The 18671-nt window shown below is 43.2% G+C and overlaps 1 protein-coding gene across 1 annotated transcript in view; it reads right to left on the reverse strand.

Moving 5' to 3' along the window:
• Positions 1–2630: 2630 nt before the first annotated feature.
• The window catches only part of LOC126282457 (odorant receptor 67c-like), a 148681-nt gene continuing 132640 nt past the window's right edge, over positions 2631–18671 (reverse strand). Inside the window, exons 8-9 of the mRNA XM_049982114.1 lie at positions 3964–4119; positions 2631–2874 (exon numbers count right to left, since the gene is read on the reverse strand). Coding sequence (XP_049838071.1) covers positions 2815–2874; positions 3964–4119 — 216 coding nt within the window. The 3' untranslated portion in view covers positions 2631–2814. The remainder of the gene's footprint in view (positions 2875–3963; positions 4120–18671) is intronic.

Genomic DNA, 18671 nt, shown 5'->3' on the forward strand with positions numbered 1-18671 from the left:
CGTCAGTATCCCACTTCCATGTTGTTTCCTTAAGAAGATTCTCTTATACTGCACTCTGCTCTTCGTCATTACTAAAGTGTGGTCTGCGTCAGTATCTGCTCCTGTGTACGACACACAATCCATTACCTGATTTTCTAATCTCTGTTTGATCATGACGTAATTCAGCTAAAATCTTCCCCGTCGTTTTGCTATACTTTAACCGAATATTCGCTGCTGCAGTCGTCTGAAGTTTACTGCAGAACGTAATTAGTCTTTCTCATCTGTCACCCAAACTTCCAAACTGCCAAGTAACCGTTTCCTTTATTCCTTCACCTACAACCCCAGCAATCCCCATTGATTGTTAGTTTTCAACTCAATTTATATAATTAAATTACTCCTTCAGTAACCTCATATACTTTCTCTACTTCTTCATCTGCTACTTGCGACGTTAGAATGTACAGAGTGATTATAACTAAAGTTAAACTTTCAAAACGCTGTAGATATATCACCACTGGTTAGAATGACGTCAAATTGCAACGGAATATTATCGGAGAAAGGAGAAAACGTATAGCAGAAGAAAAAATTGTGTGAAAATTCATCACTGGATGGCGCTGTATGCCTCAGAATACATAAATGCTCACCACCCTTGTTTCGCGCCTGCGACGTTCGCCATGACTGTCTCAATGCAGGATCGCCCTCTGCTTGTAAACCTGTATTACTAAAGTGGTGACTGCACACGTCGCTCTGCGGAACTTCCCGACACTGAAGGGTTTGAGAAAAGACGTTGGGCTGATGACTGCCGTGGGTCTGGAGAAAATGATTCGGAAATTCGGAAAGATAGGTTCTTTTGGTGTGTAACCTGGCAGTGGGAGGAAACTAATTGATTCGACGACAGTGGAAGCAGTGGCCACACCAATGTAGGAGGAGACGAGGGCTGGTTTGCAAGCGTGCAGGAAAATTGCCCGAACATTGGGAGTACCCGTCAGCATGGTGCGTAAAACCCTACGAAACATCTGTCTTTGCTATCCATCCAAAATTACCCGTGTGGACGAGTTGCTTCCTGTTGACCTGCCAGAAAGAGAGACCTTTGCTTTAGAATTTCTTGCTCGCATCGAAGTGGACGATTAGTGGTCGTGGAAGATTTTGTGGACAGACGAAGCCCACTGCCATCTCACAGGATATGTCAACACACAAAATTGTCGAATATGGGCAACCAGTACTACTTCATCTTGAGAACGCCACTGTGTTGTGCGGGTTTGCAGCATCATTTATCATAGGGCCATATTTTTTTCTAAGGGGCAGGTACTTCCAGTCCTGTTACCTTTATCGTAGCTGGTAAGCGCTATGAGTGTCTTTTGCACAACCATGTCATTCCAGCTCTCCAACAGCGTGGGTGGGATCATTTTTTGTGCAAGATGGTGCACCTCCGTCCATTGCAAAAACCAGTTACGCAGCTGCTGAAGCGCCATTTCGAAAATGCTAGAATTATCAGCCGCCATCTCCCTACAGACTGGTTGTTCCGATGACCTGATCTTAATTCGCGTGACTTATGGTTGTGGGGCTACCTGAAAGATGTCGCAGTGTTCCGATTACAAACTTCTCTGCATTGAAGGGCACGCATTGCGCAATACATTCTGAACCTAACCCCAGAACTTCTGTCAGTTGTGGAAAATGTTGTTTCTTGATTCGATAGCAGAAAACTGTGGACAGCATATTGAACATGTTTTTCCACCAGCAACACGGAAATTAATAATCCGATTTGATTTAATTGATGCTATTTATGTGGTTTTTCGCGTCAGGAAAGTTAAAAAACCGATGTGATTCATGCTTTTTATGCGGAGTTTGGCCTCTGGACAATTAAAAACCGATGTGAGTGATGCTTTTTATACGATTTTTGGGCTCAGGAGAATTAAAAACCCATGTTTCATATCCGATGTGATATGAACTTGACGAGATTTATTGACTTACGAAACTAACAGTATCACACCTGTATACCCATGCACACTGAATGGTACAGTTTTTTTAACGTCAAAGTATACCTTAGGCATTGTTGTGCGATTCATTTGTCATTTGTAGTCGACCACTATTAAATTAAGATGCTTATAGCGTCATCTATTTCTACATTTTGTAACTATTTATTTTTCTTCCATTATACGTATTCCCCCTTCCCGGATAATATTCCGTTGCAATTTGACGTCATTCTTACCAGTGGTCTTATCTCTACAGCGGTTTCAAAGTTTAACTTTAATTATGTCACCCTGTATATGGCAACTTTAGTTGCCGCCGTTGATTTTCCGTGTAATCTGATGAGAAGAACAGTATCACTGAACTGATCACAGTAGTTCACTCTGTGCCGTAACTTTCTGTTCACAACGGATCGTACCCCTTAAGAACAGGACTACAGCATCTCAGTGTTAACTACGATGCAAGTCGGACCTGTATCGGAACTCTTACTCCGTAATTAACAAAACATGAAAGGTTAGAGGTATTTAAAAATGATGCAGCATGATTTTTGTATATTTTATTTGAGTATATGTGTCAGCAAACTAGTAGAATTTCAAGCACTCAAACATCAGTTTACCTTTTTGTTTGTGAAACACTAAAGTGAATAGGTACATCGTGCCTAGCTTAGTGTCAATTTGTACATATTAACGACAGCTAAATATTGAACATAATGTATTCTCTTCTTGAATTGTGCTCGAGTTTATTTTCAGAAAATCCTACTTTAATGTGACAGTGATCCAAGTGACTGGCATCTATCAGCAGCAGGACTACAGTCTTGAAGCAAGAGACTCTTCCTGCGGTGATCTTCCTTTCCCTTCGTCTGTCACAGTTTCAGTTGCTCGTCCGGATCTGCCGCAGCACTGTGAAGTACGAGAAAGCCCGGCTGAGGGTCTGTAACACATAAAACAGTTCCCTCCAGTGACCCCCAAGTTTCGCTGTCACAAACTATGATTAACTAAACGAATATCACAAAGTTATTCAACAGACGGACGACAGGGCTATTGCATTGAAACTCAGTTTCTTTAGGTACCGTAGTTCGTCCGCTGATTATCTTGTTACGTAAATGAAGCTTTACGGATTTCTGCAACCGAAAATTAACACTAAATGCTCTGCGGATGACAATACTTATGGCCTGTTTGGAACAAAACTAGACTTTAAATTAAACAATATACTCTAGTTTAGAGCATGCAAATAATTTGATTTCCTGCATGTATGAAAACAAATATAGTTTAAGAGCACCCGTGTTGTTTGTTGCTCTGTCGATATACAGTTCCCTTTTTTATTAGATTAGTGCTGCACAGACCAATATACGTTTACAATTCCAAAATTTTGTGTTTCATAATGGCCTATTTCTGACCTTATTGGTTCTTTTCTCCCGGTTCTATTAACTTCAGCTTTCAATTTTCGCTCTGAATTCATAGTTTCTCTCCCAAAACCTTCTTAAAATGTTTGTTGTTGTTTTTAATTTCATTCGGAGAAATGTTTTCGTACTAATAAGCGCTGTCATGCAAGAAATGACGTACAAACACCCACTAAAATAATTCACGACTGTGGCTTGGAACAAAAGTAAGCATTATTTGGTCTTCTTTTCTCGCGTTTCTGAGGAAGACAGTATATATCCCAGATACACAAGGTGAAATGAGTCCTGTTTGAAATGAAAATGTTGCGCATCATATCCCTACTTTCAACATATTACTCGCAAGAAGGAATAATTGAACAAATAGGAGTTCTTGTACAGGAGAGTATGAATATTAAAAAAATACTAAAATATTGGTCTCCAACATATTTCGTGATTCTGGAACGACGGTAACATTAATGCAGGTGATTTCCCGTTTAGAAGATGAGCGAGAAGTTTAAATTCCTTTCACGGAGATGAAGGGTATCTGAAGGGTTCGTTATGGTGGAAGCTGTAATACTAGGAATTTTTTCTTACGATGACAGGAGCAACTGTTAAGTAGCTAGCAGGGTGTCGGTAGTTACCTCGCTGAAGGTGACCAGGTTGAGGCCGACCAGCTTGCCGACGGTGACGCGCTGCGGCAGCCGGGAGCGCATCACGATAACGCCAAGGCTGCGCTTGGCGCTCTGCGGCGCCTCGAACCACTGCGACTCGTAGACGGCGCTCGACACCGCCTCCTCCTGCAACAGGCGCCCGCCAGCGCTGCTGCAGCCTCCACCTCACACTGGGCCGCAGGCCCCGGCAGACTTGCTGCACGGATCAGCCGCATCTGCCCCCAGACTAAAGCTGTCAGTTGTTGCGTATTTTCTATACTTAAAAATTAGTTGTGCACCTCGATGCCAAATTACACTACTGGCCATTGAAATTGGTACACCAAGAAGAAATACAGATGATAAACGGGTATTCATTGGACAAACATATTATACTAGAACTGACATGTGATTACATTTTCACGCAATTTGGGTGCATAGATACTGAGAAATCAGTGCCCAGAACAACCACCTCGGGCCGTAATAACGGCCTTGATGCACCAGGACATTGAATCAAACAGAGCTTTGATGGCGCGTACAGGTACAGCTGCCCATGCGGCTTCAACACGATACCATATTTCATCTAGAGTAGTGACTGGCGTAATGTCACTAACCAATTGCTCGGCCACCATTGACCAGACGTTTTCAATTGGTGAGAAATCTGGAGAATGTGCTGCCCAGGACAGCAGTCGAACATATACTGTATCCAGAAATGCCGCAACATACGGTCGTGCATTATCCTGCTGAAATGTAGGGTTTCGCAGGGATCGAATGAAGGGTAGAGCCACGGGTCGTAACACATCGGAAAAGTAACGTCCACTGTTGAAAGTGACTTAAATGCGAACAAGAGGTGATCGAGACGTGTAACCAGTGGCACCCCGTTCCATCACGCCTGGTAGTACGCCAGTATGGCGATGACGAATACACGCTTCCAATGTGCGCTCACCGCGACGTCTCCAAACACAGATGCGACCATCATGATGCTGTGAACAGAACCTGGATTCATCAGACAAAATGACGTTTTGCCATTCGTCCACCCTGGTTCGTCGAGTACACCATCGCAGGCTCTCCTGTCTGTGTCAAGGGTAACCGCAACCATAGTCTCCGAGTTGATAGTCCATGCTGCTGCAAACGTCCTCGAACTGTTCGTGCAGATGGTTGTCGTCTTGCAAACGGTCTCATCTAGAGACTCAGGGATCGAGACGTGGCTGCACGATCCCTTACAGCCACTCGGACAAGAAAACTGTCATCTCGACTGCTAGTGATACGAGGCCGTTGGGATCCAGCAGGGCGTTCCGTATTACCCTCCTGAACCCACCGATTCCATATTCTGGTAAAAGTCGTTGGATCTCGGCCAACACGAGCAGCAATGTCGCAATACGATAAACCGCAATCCCGATAGGCTACAATCCGACCTTTATCAAAGAGGAAACGTGATGGTACGCATTTCTCCTCCTTACACGAGGCACCCCAACGTTTCACCAACCAACGCCGGTTGACTGCTGTTTGTGTATGAGAAATCGGTTGGAAACTTTCCTCATTTCAGCACGTTGAAGGTGTTGCTACGGGCGCCAACCTTGTGTGAATAGTCTAAAAAGCTAGTCGTTTGTATATCACAGCATCTTCTTCCTGTCGGTTAAATTTGGCGTCTGTGGCACGTCATGTTCGTGGTGTAGCAATTTTAATGGCCGGTAGTGTATATGAAGTAGAGTCAAATGACAACTTTAATTGGTAATTAAAAATCGACATTTCGCTTCATTCTTCTGCATGTTGGCGGTACTGTTAACAACGATGTGAATAATTGGAGACGCTAGATTCACCTAGGTAACGTTTCTTCGTGACGTCACTATGACGCATATATGTCCACTTTCGACGGTCGGGCAACTTCCATCGAATTCCGTTGTCGTCTCGAGTCTGCGCATGTTGAGCGTCCCGTGGGACCGGAATCCATCTTATGTTAACAACACGTAAGTTTTCACCCCGGTGAGTGTATAGTATCGCGATTTCACTTGGGGGTTAGCACCATCATGGTGTTGATACATGTCACCACGAAGAGGCTGTTTTTGTAATAGCAGTTTACCGATATGAAATATTGTGACTAGTTGCTGTTTTCAATTCTCATTTATTTCCAACCATAATAGTAATATGTGGGTAGCCCGCCCGGTTAGCCGAGCGGTCTAACGCACGTTTCTGCAGTGGGAAGGAGCGTCTGGTCCCCGGCACGAAGCCAGCCGGCGGACTTGTGTCGAGGTGCGGTGAGGCGGCCTGTCTGTGGATGGTTTTTGGTGGTTTTCAATCTCCCTCGGCGAATGTGAGCTGGTTCCCCTTATTCCACCTCAGGTACACTACGTCGATCATTGTTGTGCAAACAAGTAATACACGTAGGCATACTCCACCATTATTCTACTACGAAAACATAGGAGTCACACTCGTCTGTTGTGAGACGTACCCTACGGGGGGGGGGGGGGGGGTCCATCAGGGGCCGAACCGCACAATAACCCTGAAAGGGTGGTTCGGTGTGGGGCGGAGGGGTGAATTCGACTGTGTTAGTCGTCGTGGGGTTTTGGACCAATGCAGCTGTGGCGCGGACGAGGCTTCTCCGTTGTTTGTAGACCCCCGGTTAACACACAACACGATACAATACAATATTTTGGTAACAAAGTTCTGTTCATTTCAGAAATGTGCTGCAAATACCGACCCATTGTGTGCGCCTCGTTAATATTAACAATTTGAAACTGACTTATTGCCTGAGTACCAGCTGCTAAGTCACATCGTCTCTCATTCGATTAGACCTGTTTATTGATTTCGTTTCAGGTGATCTGTTTATTCAATTTGAGGAGCCAATACGTAACTTAATTTTGTTTAGTTACATATAAAAATTAATAGGTCTTTGCTCACCATGAAAGGTGGCTTTCATTTGTGACGTTCATTTCGCAGATTATTCTGCATGTTTGAAGTAATTAAACACATATAATGGATAAGTAGTCTTATTAGGTGGATTAGAAAGAGAGATACTTGATGATTAAGCACATGTCTGAAATAATAGGGGCTTTGGTAATGATAATATTTAGTTGCATGCTGTAGGTGTAAGCAAAGTAAATTTGCCAGTGGAGGCGAGGATTGGAAGGGCGCAGCCGGGGAGGGGAAGACCGGCGAGCGCCGGAAGAGCGTTGTGCAGGGGCCGGGGGTCCCAGTGGATCGGGCCAGTGACCGGCAAGCATCAAAAGGAACACCGCCGGGTACCAGGAGAGAGCGAAAGGGGAAATGTCGAGCAGACAGAGAGCGTCCAACGTACGCGCTGCCGCCGCCCGGTCGCGCGCTGTTTTAGCGGCAAATGGGCTGAGCTCTGATTGGGCAGTTCATAAGAAAGTGCGGGAAACGCTGAGTGTCAACGGCCGCTGTTTGAACAGAGAAATTTTTCGATAGGTGGAGAAATTGTATAACTCCACTAGGGAGATGTGGGAGGCCTTTGCAGCGTCGGGATTGGCTGATTACAGTTTGACGGCAAGATTGTCGCAAGAGGATCGCGGAGAGCGAGGCAGAGAGTGGAGAGTAGAGGTGGGCCAAACCGTTATTCTGGAGTAACCGTTATCACAGTTCCAGTTATTCTTTGGTAACCGTTATCGGTAACGGTTATTAATAACTGCCAAGTTGTTTTTCGCTAGCGAATACCGAATACTCCGAGGGGCTACAGTTAAATAACGACATAGTTGGAATCCATCAGTTTAGTTATCAGTATAACTGCCAGTAGTGCGAAATGGCAGAAATGTCGTATGAATCGTGTCGTAACCTTAACTTATTAACTCCAGGTACATTTTAGTTAATTGTAGATCGAATATTAGTGTTTCATATTATATGTTTGTAGGTTATCGGTCGCTATAAGAAATATCTTTGCAGCTGCGACAGAAAGTACGCGGACCTTCGCCACAGCATGGTTTAAGTAAAATGTTAACAACGTGCGTTTTTAAGTATGAAGTAATATGTAAACTGAGTACTGTAGGTTAAATTAGAACCTTAATTTCTTGTGCTGCTCACAAATAGAATAAAGTGTACAGCCTTGTAATACAACAAAAAATATACGTAATGTGACAGATTCGTTTACGCCTGTGCTGTAAAAGCTAGTCCTATTGGGGAAAGTGTGAGTACGCTAATCCAAGTTGTATGTCAGATTTGGAAACTGCTCGATTTCTCCAGCTACAGCATGTTTACAACATACGAAGACATGCAGATCGAAAAGGTTAACAATGTTACATTTCTGGGACTACAACTCGATAATAAATTCAGTTGGGGAGGGCATACCACATTTTTTCACTCTATTATTTCATAAGGGAGCAAATTCTGTGGTAACTTATCAAACGTAGCAAAAGTTTTTCGCATGTAAAAGCGTGTAATAAAAATCGTTTGTGGTATAAATTGAAGAACATAATGTAGGAACCTGTTCAAGGAACTTTGTATTCTAACCACTGCTTCCTAGTACATTTATTCCTTAATGAAATTTGTTACAAAGTATTTCCAACCAATATCTCAATAAATAATATCAGTACTAGAAGTGGGAACAGCAATCTACATAAAGACCTAAAATCACTTACCTAGGTCCAAAAGGCGTCCAGTATTCAGGAACATGCATTTTCAATAAACTGCCAGCAAGTCAGCAACCATTAAAAACTTAGTGTCAGATAAAGTACGGTTGACAGTGAGTTTGAAAGACTATTTGATACAGAAGTGTCTGATTCCACCCGTCATCAATATGCCGGAAATGGCTATTTTAAGTGTGTATGACATCACTACATACACATGGCAACATACACGAAGATACATATAAATAATACAATAACATCTCCCACCAAAAATACAATCAAACCAACGGGACAACTGCGGGAAGTTGGGGGTTTTAGAGAGAGGACAAGCTAGTAAAAAAAAAAAAACACCATGATCCCTAAACACAAAATGAAGAACAAAAAAAAAAAAATTAGAACACTCTGCTACACCAACAAAAATCTGCAGGAATCGGACACTTCCCTTGAACAATATAGGTCAACCATAGGTGACCATACCAAAACACCAATACCAACAACTAAAAGTACGAAAATTTGAATCGGACATTTCCATTGACCTACATAGGTCAATCTCAGATGACGATACTAAAACATCAACACATACAACTATGAAAATGGGAAACGGACATTTCCGGTGACCTATATAGGTCCACCACAGATACTGATGCCAAAAGACCCACACCTACAACTGCGAAAAATAAAACCACAATCTCAAAAGTCCACAAATCAATCATCCCTACATAAATTAAATCACATTCAATACTCCATAAATACACAAAATATCACAGCTAGAAGAAAAAAATTACCATCAGCAAATTCCGGTACTGCAAACTAGATCGGCACACAGCCCCCTCCCCCCCCCCCCCCCCCCACACACACACACAAACCAACTCATAAACACCATGCCGTAATGACATTCACACACCACAACACCTTTACGTCGAAGCAGACGGGTGGAATCAGACGCTTCCATTGACGCGTCCTTCTACTCTGTAGATGAATATCGTAACAGAGACTGATTGACCAGTGTAGGTAAAAATTCTGCTATATTTCAGTTTTGACATCACTTGGTTGCAACAGTCAATGTCGGGTATTCTGTGTATGATAAATTTATTAAAGTGCGTAACAGTGTTTTAAACTGACAGTGTATCAATTCTGTAAATATTAGCAGTTACTGTGATATATTCACATATTTTAACAATCTCCTGACAAATGATGAGGATAATAATTATCATATTCAACTGTATTACGTTATACTTTCTGACATCTTATTTGTCATTCGCGATGGCCAGCGGCTATTTGCGAAGAAGTACGTAAATATTTGTTTTCTCCAGTAACTATCGTCTCTGTAATATCACTGGGGTCTAAGGCTGGAGTCAATGTATTAGGAACACAGACACACAGTTATTCCGTTACCAACTTCCAGGTTACCTGTAATGGTAGCCCGATAACTGCCAGAGAGCGAGAACTGTGAGCCAATAACGATAACTGCCAGAGGAAAATACCGATCTCTGACAGTTATTTCCATAGTCGCTCGCATTCCTTATGGTACCTCTCATTATACTGCCCGTCCTAGCTATATTGACATATGAGGCGGTGGCTTGAGGGAACGACTGTACTTGTTAATGCCTGTACTGCAGCTCCTATCAGCCACCGCTCGGACATTAACTTTATTTAATTGTTTGTGTTAAAAGTAACGAAGGCGCATGATACAGTACGCTGTTCTTATCAACAGATGGCGCGCAGTCTCAGTTATTCCCATGGCCTATAGAACGCCTTCCAAATGGTCTACCCTCTCCTTAGTTCCTAGCCAGATCTCCGATGAGTTGACGGGAAAGCGTAATACGATCTTCGGTCAACAGATGGCGTGAGGCACTGTTGACATTAGACAGTTATTGAAATAACTGCCTTAACCGGTTATTTCTATCAGTTACGTTTATTTTTTGCCACCTCTAGTGGAGACCGTCTTGTGTCGTGAAAGCACACAGTTGCAAAGTTCAGTAGCTCTGAGATTGGGACTTACAGGGTGTTTCAAAAATGACCGGTATATTTGAAACGGCAATACAAACTAAACGAGCAGCAATAGAAATACACCGTTAGTTGCAATATGCTTGGGATAACAGTACATTTTCAGGCAGGCAAACTTTCGAAATTACAGTAGTTACAATTGTCAACAACAGATGGCGCTGCGGTCTGGGAAACTCTATAGTACGATATTTTCCACATATCCACCATGCGTAGCAATAATATGGCGTAGTCTCTGAATGAAATTACCCGAAACCTTTGACAACGTGTCTGGCAGAATGGCTTCACATGCAGATGAGATGTACTGCTTCAGCTGTTCAATTGTTTCTGTATTCTGGCGGTAAACCTGGTCTTTCAAATGTCCCCACAGAAAGAAGTCACAAGGGTTCATGTCTGTCGAATAGGGAGGCCAATCCACGCCGCCTCCTGTATGTTTCGGATAGCCCAAAGCAATCACACGATCACCGATATATTCATTCAGGAAATTAAAGACGTCGGCCGTAAGATGTGGCCGGGCACCATCTTGCATAAACCACGAGGTGTTCGCAATGTCGTCTAAGGCAGTTTGTACCGCCACAAATTCACGAAGAATGTCCAGATAGCGTGATGCAGTAATCGTTTCGGATCTGAAAAATGGGCCAATGATTCCTTTGGAAGAAATGGCGGCCCAGACCAGTACTTTTTGAGGATGCAGGGACGATGGGACTGCAACATGGGGCTTTTCGGTTCCCCATATGCACCAGTTCTGTCTATTGACGAAGCCGTCCAGGTAAAAATAAGCTTCGTCAGTAAACCAAATGCTGCCCACATGCATATCGCCGTCATCAATCCTGTGCACTATACCGTTAGCGAATGTCTCTCGTGCAGCAATGGTAGCGGCGCTGAGGGGTTGCCGCATTTGAATTTTCTATGGATAGAGGTGTAAGCTCTGGCGCATGAGACTATACGTGGACGTTGGCGTCATTTGGACCGCAGCTACAACACCGCGAACGGAAACCTGAGGCCGCTGTTGGATCACCTGCTGCACTATCTGCGCGTTGTCATCTGTGGTTGCCATACGCGGTCGCCCTACCTTTCCAGCATGTTCATCAGTCACGTTCCCAGTCCGTTGAAATTTTTCAAACAGATCCTTTATTGTATCGCTTTTCGGTCCTTTGGTTACATTAAACCTCCGTTGAAAACTTCGTCTTGTTGCAACAACACTGTGTTCTAGGCGGTGGAATTCCAACACCAGAAAAATCCTCTGTTCTAAGGATAAATCATGTTGTCCACAGCACACTTGCACGTTGTGAACAGCACACGCTTACAGCAGAAAGACGACGTACAGAATGGCGCACCCACAGACTGTGTTGTCTTCTATATCTTTCACATCACTTGCAGCGCCATCTGTTGTTGACATTTGTAACTACTGTAATTTCGAAAGTTTGTCCGCCTGCAAATGTACTGTTGTCCCAAGCATATTGCAACAAACGGTGTATTTCTATCGCTGCTCTTTTAGTTTTTATTGCCGTTTCAAATATACCGGTCATTTTTGAAACACCATGTAGATTCCGAATACTGTGCTGTGTATGATCTAGAGTCTGCAGCTACAGTAGGACATCAGCTTCCACGATAGGCATTGCATTGACTACTAGCATAACTGCAGTTGATTCCGCCTTATAGGCTGGCAGTCAGCATTGAACGTAGTCAACCAGTGCACAGAGCTATCATACTGGTATTGCACGTTAGTGCGAGACATACTGGGCTGCACCTTAAAGGTTGTTGAGCCAGTCTTCGAAGCGTTGTATACCATTTAGAGTAAATATACGCTTGTCGTATTAGCAGTTTCTGAGTAGTTTATTCTGCTCAAGATATTTGAGGAACTTATCTTAATTCAGTGACTTCGCAGGTGCAATCGTCGCCACAGCAGTATTGACGGAGCGAGCAGGCTAGTAGACGGTGTTGTAAAACTTTCAGCAGCGGCAGTAACGTTCAGAAATAGTTGTTGGATCGTGTTCTTGCCATCCACTGAGTATCCTTGCAGTTTTGCTTACGATTCGTTATTGGTTATTTGTATTTTTGCATGTTCTTTGGTTTGTTTCTTGGTGGTGGTGTCCGAAGTACGTATATTTTCGGGCATAAAAGCGGTTGTAGGAATGTAGTCAGATCGCATTTACCATTTGCTTATCCAGGGGCATAATTAAATCTAACTTCGCATCAACTTAACATTTAGAGCTGAGAGCTAATCTTACCAGTGCAGTATAACTAAGAACAGTGTACAATTTGTTTAATTTGTTTTCATTCTTGAGTTGTTCAATATGATCTAATCTCTATCGTGAGATAATTTACAGTAAATACTAGTTGTTTACAATATCGCTTTTGATTCAGTAGTAAGTGGTAGTTAGCCGTCACTGTCACATTGATATATTTTATTCATGTTAAGTAGCGGGCTCTACCCCCAATAGGAACCCCTACAGCCACAATAACGAATGTAGTATTACCGTAACACTCGTCCTAAACCGTTAAAAGACAGTAATTACCGAGTGTCATTGTGACTGGTAGCGTTTCATGTTCACGAATGAAAGCATAGCTTCAGTTGGTGCATTCTTTACAATGTGGGAAGGTATTTTTGCCTTTTCTTTCTTTGAAACTAAGAACCCGCCTACTTAATACTCTTTATTTACATACCGTAATTATGTATTACAAAAAGTACTTGACAATAACTTTCCTCGACAGTAAAAGTGTGGTGGTTGTGCGAAGTACGTGTACGTTCTCAGTCGTGTGAAAAATTTTAATTCGCTCGGAGAAAAATTAACTTCTTCCTTGGCGCTGGTTGACTAGAACAACGATAAAAAAAACAGCTCCTGTTACATTCCTGTACCAGTAGCAGAATACATTTCGCCTACAGGTTTATAAGGTGTTCTTGTTTGGAAAAAAAGTAACCGAAAGTAACTAGCCAATAAATTTTCTTTTATACTTTATACACAACTATGGAAAAGTTACGTTTTATCTCTTTTCCAAATGTACCGTACGCCTTTTCCTGTGGCCTTTGTTTTGAGTTACACTCTCTTTGTTTCACTAGGTGCCAAACATATTTGCAAAATTTACTGGCATTTGCACCTTTAACGCTAAATTTGTTAATTGTTGAGAATAACAACTCACTCTTGGGAAATGGCGCTCTCATATCTAAATTACATCAAGTATTACATACCATACCTTCCCCACATAAATTTGTATGTTATAGGATACGAGCCGATGTACCAGCTAAACTTCTTTTCATAATCTGATACCCTGACCTCCTCGCCACTGTAGACACTTGGTAACCGTTGCTCTCTTCTACATTTAAATGTAACGAACACCTTAACCGCCGTTATATTTTTAGGCGTTCTCGAGAGATCCTATGTTTTGAAACAACATGTATTCGTAGGACATACATAGTGATTTTAAAACCTATTAAATATCGCTCCCCTCGCTTCTCAGAAGACGATACGACCACGAAAGTCGATAGACGTCCCCAAATGGTCGGAACTGGGGATGTACAAGTCATAGTGACGTCATGGAGAAGTGTTACGGTGATGAATCTGGTTTCCCCCTGTAAAGAAAGCTTCAGAGGCGGCGGCATACTACAGGGAAGCGAAACGCGTCCACAATACCAGTTCAAAATGGATGACCCGCTTGCGACCTGTGCAGTGAAGGTACGAAGCCTATTGAAATCAATCGACGAATGAATGTCCAGTGCGTTGATGCATGTCTGTCACTGTAGCAAGTGTATGAATGAAAATGAAGCAGTAAGTTCGGAACTGGCTAACTCAGCTACGGCGTCAGGCACACCGCATTGTGACATCAGAGTATACTGCGGCAGCTGAAGCCACTGTGGTGGAAAATCGCCGTTTGACGTTCGATAAATCAGCTGCATATTTGAACGATAATGGCTCAGCGCCAGCACTTCGTATCACTTATGAAGTGCTTGAGTTTCGTAAAATGTCTGCAAGATGGGTGGCAAGACAGCTCGATCCTACAACTTCGGTACTCAGCCACATTCAGCGTACGCATCAGACTGAACTTAAAGATCACCATATGGTAGGACCCCTGAGAGAGATGAGGAGGAATCAAATCTTGTACCGATGAACAGGTAAAGCAGGCGAAGACCGAGCAAAGTGTTGCACTGGGTAGCACACCAGATTGGGATTCGGGAGCATGATGGTTCAAACCCGCGTCCGGCTCTTCTGATTTACGTTTTTCGTGATATCCCTAAATCGCTTCTGGAAAATTCCTTCCTTCGAAAGGGCACTGCTGCTTTCCGTCGCCATTCATCCATATTCCTATGGGACCGATGACCTCGCAGTTGGTCGTCTTCCGCCAAAACCAACCAACCATCCAGCAGGAAATGGGCGATGTACGAGTAACTGCGGACACTATCAAAATACTTGTTTTGGTTTTTTTTTAAAAAAAAAGAAAAACGGCGATCCTAGCACTTCATACCCACTAGAAGAAGTGTGTTGAACGACAGGGAGTTTAAGTCGAGAAATTATACGCTTACGTCCCACTTTTGTTCAGGAAAAGAAATAAAAAACAATATTTAATGCTTTTATTCGACTTCCCCTTCTAGTTTGTTCTACGAATGATTCCGTACATAGTAATATGGTCTAATCGACTACAAATTAACCCGTCCTAACTCCAGGGCACTCTTTAAGCACCATATGTGATGAAAAACTTTGGTTTAGTACAGTAGTCACCTTATGTGAGAAGGGGTTACATTGGCTCCAAATTGTACTAATTCTACGAATATAGGCTCATATCCCTACCAGTATTCTGGATAGTTATGTACATCGTTGGTTTTAACAGAGAGTGGCGAGAAGCAGTAAGGTGCTCCAACGACGCTTGACGCGGATTTTACGATGGCTTATTTGAAATTGTGATCAGACAACCCCTGTGTCGTTGGATATGCAACATATTATTGGGTGTTCTATTTCCGACGATCGTAACACACCCATGTGCTACTTTGCTCCCGACATTTGGCTTGTATACTTGGTGTAAATTCATTTCGAGCTGTGTGTAGCTTTCTTGTTGGAGCTTAGCCACATCTTATGACATGTCAAGTTACCTAAATACACCATATTTCGTCATTAGTAACATGAATCTTTTACTGGAGTGATTGATATTTTTCGTAATGTGTTTGGAAGGAACCTTCATTTAGCAAGTTTTTGTTGTTTACACCAAAAGGTTACAGTAACTGTACAGTAAATGTATGAACTTTGTCCCTGACACGCAATGGCTGAATGCCCTCAGAATTTCCTGATATGATTCACTGTGGGTCAAAATTGACGAGAATCGTTAAAAAAGTAATGCTCAAATTTTTTCGTCAGAACATATTAATTGTTAAGAGGCAGAATTTGGTGACAATCTACATCAAAATGTCTCGTGTATTGTTCATGTCCTACGTAGTCTCCATCACATTCTATGGCCGTACGCCAACGTCGTGGAAGAGCATGCATTCATTAATGGTAAAAGTCTTGTCCTGTTTTCACTGCACGAGTGACAATCTCGTCGTCTTTAAAGTGCGTTCCCTGTAGAGAATATATAAGCGGCCCACAGAGACGGACGACCGAAGGTACCACATCTGGACTGTTGGGTGGATGAAGCAGAGACGTTTAACCCAATTTGGCGATGTGTTTCCGGGTTCTCAGACGTGTGTGTGGGTGTGCATTATCGTGTTGGAGCAAGATTTCTGCTTGATTCTTGTCCGTTCGAACACGTCGGAAATGCTTCTTGAGTTTACTCAGTTTCTTCACGTATGCCACTGAATTGATGGCTGACCCCCTTGGCATCACATCCACGAGAGTGACGTCATCACACTTATAGAGGACTGCCAGTGGGTGTTGTCTTGAATTTCTTCCTTCAGGGTGAATGAAGATGACGCCACTCCACTTCGATGCCATTTTCTTTTTGTTTCTGGCGCAAAGTGGTACATCGAGATTTCGCTCCCTGTAACGATACGTGACTGAAAGGCCTCTCCGTTGGTCTCAAAACGCTCCAACAATTCAGACGAAATGGCCTTTCTTTGAAGCTTTGGTCCGCTGTGAACATACGTGCAACCCATCGTGAGCACCTCTTTGAAAATCTGAGAATCTCGATCGTTGCAGGCGCCGTACCAATGCTGACCGATAAATGTAGATCCAATTGTGGAGTTGTGATGCACCGGTCGGCACGAATAAAGGCATCCGCACGATTGAGCAGGTCTGGAGCAGTGGCTGTGGCAGGACGTCGCAAACGTGGCTCAACATGGAGCTCCGTTTTTGCATTTCCTGAGGCTCTGAGTTTCTTTACCCATCGGCCAACTGTACTCCTATCAACTGCAGCACTGATATACACTGCTAACAAACGGTTGTGAATATTCACCATATTTTCTTTTTCTGCAGACAAGAATTTAATAACAGCATGCAGCTTGTAACTAGAGTAGCACGTAGACGCCATTTTGACGCTTTACTACGGATCTGCCATCTGCCAGAACGGTTCGAAACTTCACCAGCGCACAGAACAAACATTAAATGTGAAGCACGATAAAGGACATTTGTCCACGTACAATAATGGCTTTTTTTAAAAAATGTGGGGCATTACATATTGAACGACCCTAGTAGTTCTTTTGAAGTCACTGCTTCGCCGATGTCAAGTGGTGCTCCACGAAATGACCATCTACGTTTCATATTTCCTCCAGTGGATTATACATAGATGTATCGAAAATATTTCGAACTGCCGAGTGTTAAATGTTTCTCACTCGACACTACGTTAAATTAATCAACAGATCCATTTCTTCAAATATTGGATCTCATGGCATTTTCACGAACTCAGTACACAGCTGAAGCAATGTAAAAGCAGAGATAAAATATAAATACTATTGAAAACAGGTGGTGATATAGGAACTACTAGCTTCGGGCTGAGTCTAGCACTGCGGCAGATGCGTTGTCAGTCGCGATTCCACTGTGCCCTTTTACTGATATCGCAATACAGTGTTGTTTTTGGTTTCTGGATTCCCTACGTCTTAGATTTTCGCTCATCGTTTACTCGTTGTCGTTCTTATTCCGCAGTGCCTCTAACGTGTCCCTGCTCTTGCTGTTGACTTTCTGGTATCTTTCGGTGACTCGCCGTTGACGGACATTTTCTACGGGTTCTCGGGTCTGTAGCGGTCTGCTCTGGTTCCGTTCACTATACAAACACCGTCTGCTTTCCTAAGTAAGAAATACAGTGCGATACCGCAGTGCCTACGTTATTCCGAATTACGACGCGATCTCCCTCCAGACATGGAAGCATGTCCGAGGAAACAGGCATTGCGCCGACTATAGCCGTTATGAAATACGTGAAATGCATTTGGAGTTGCAAATATGGACCAACATCAGCTGTATCATGGAATGAACGAAAATTTGAGACGGACTGGGATTCCAACTAGGGTTTCTCGCTTACCGCGAGCTGTCGCCTTACGATTTGGGTACCCGAGCAGCACTCACGGCCAGAACAAAACATCCACATGTCGTAAACCATGTGTCTGCAACCTGAGCTCGTACACCCATTTTGTATATTCCTGAACATGGGAGCCACTCTACTTGACTACGATACTGTATTTCCTACGTTATTGTGAATCACGATGCAATTTGCCTTTAGACATGCCTACACATTCTTTTAAGTAGAACATCTCCCCCATATGAGAATGTACATAATAGATGTAGAAGTACAGGTTGTAGACACATGGTTGACGGCATATGGAAGCTTGAGTCCCGATTTGAGTTGTGTTCATATACTCAAATGATCTACATCTACATCTGCATTTACACTCCGCAAGCCACCCAACGGTGTGTGGCGGAGGGCACTTTACGTGCCACTGTCATTACCTCTCGTCGGCCGCGGTGGTCTCGCGGATCTAGGCGCGCAGTCCAGAACCGCGCGACTGCTACGGTCGCAGGTTCGAATCCTGCCTCGGGCATGGATGTGTGTGATGTCCTAAGGTTAGTTAGGTTTAAGTAGTTCTATATTCTAGGGGACTAATGACCACAGCAGTTGAGTCCCATAGTGCTCAGAGCCATTACCTCTCTTTCCTGTTCCAGTCTCGTATGGTTCGTGGAAAGAAAGAAAGTCTGAAAGCCTCCGTGC

The sequence above is a fragment of the Schistocerca gregaria genome, chromosome 7 (assembly GCF_023897955.1).
Source record: "Schistocerca gregaria isolate iqSchGreg1 chromosome 7, iqSchGreg1.2, whole genome shotgun sequence".
Classification (NCBI taxonomy): Eukaryota; Metazoa; Arthropoda; class Insecta; order Orthoptera; family Acrididae; genus Schistocerca; species Schistocerca gregaria.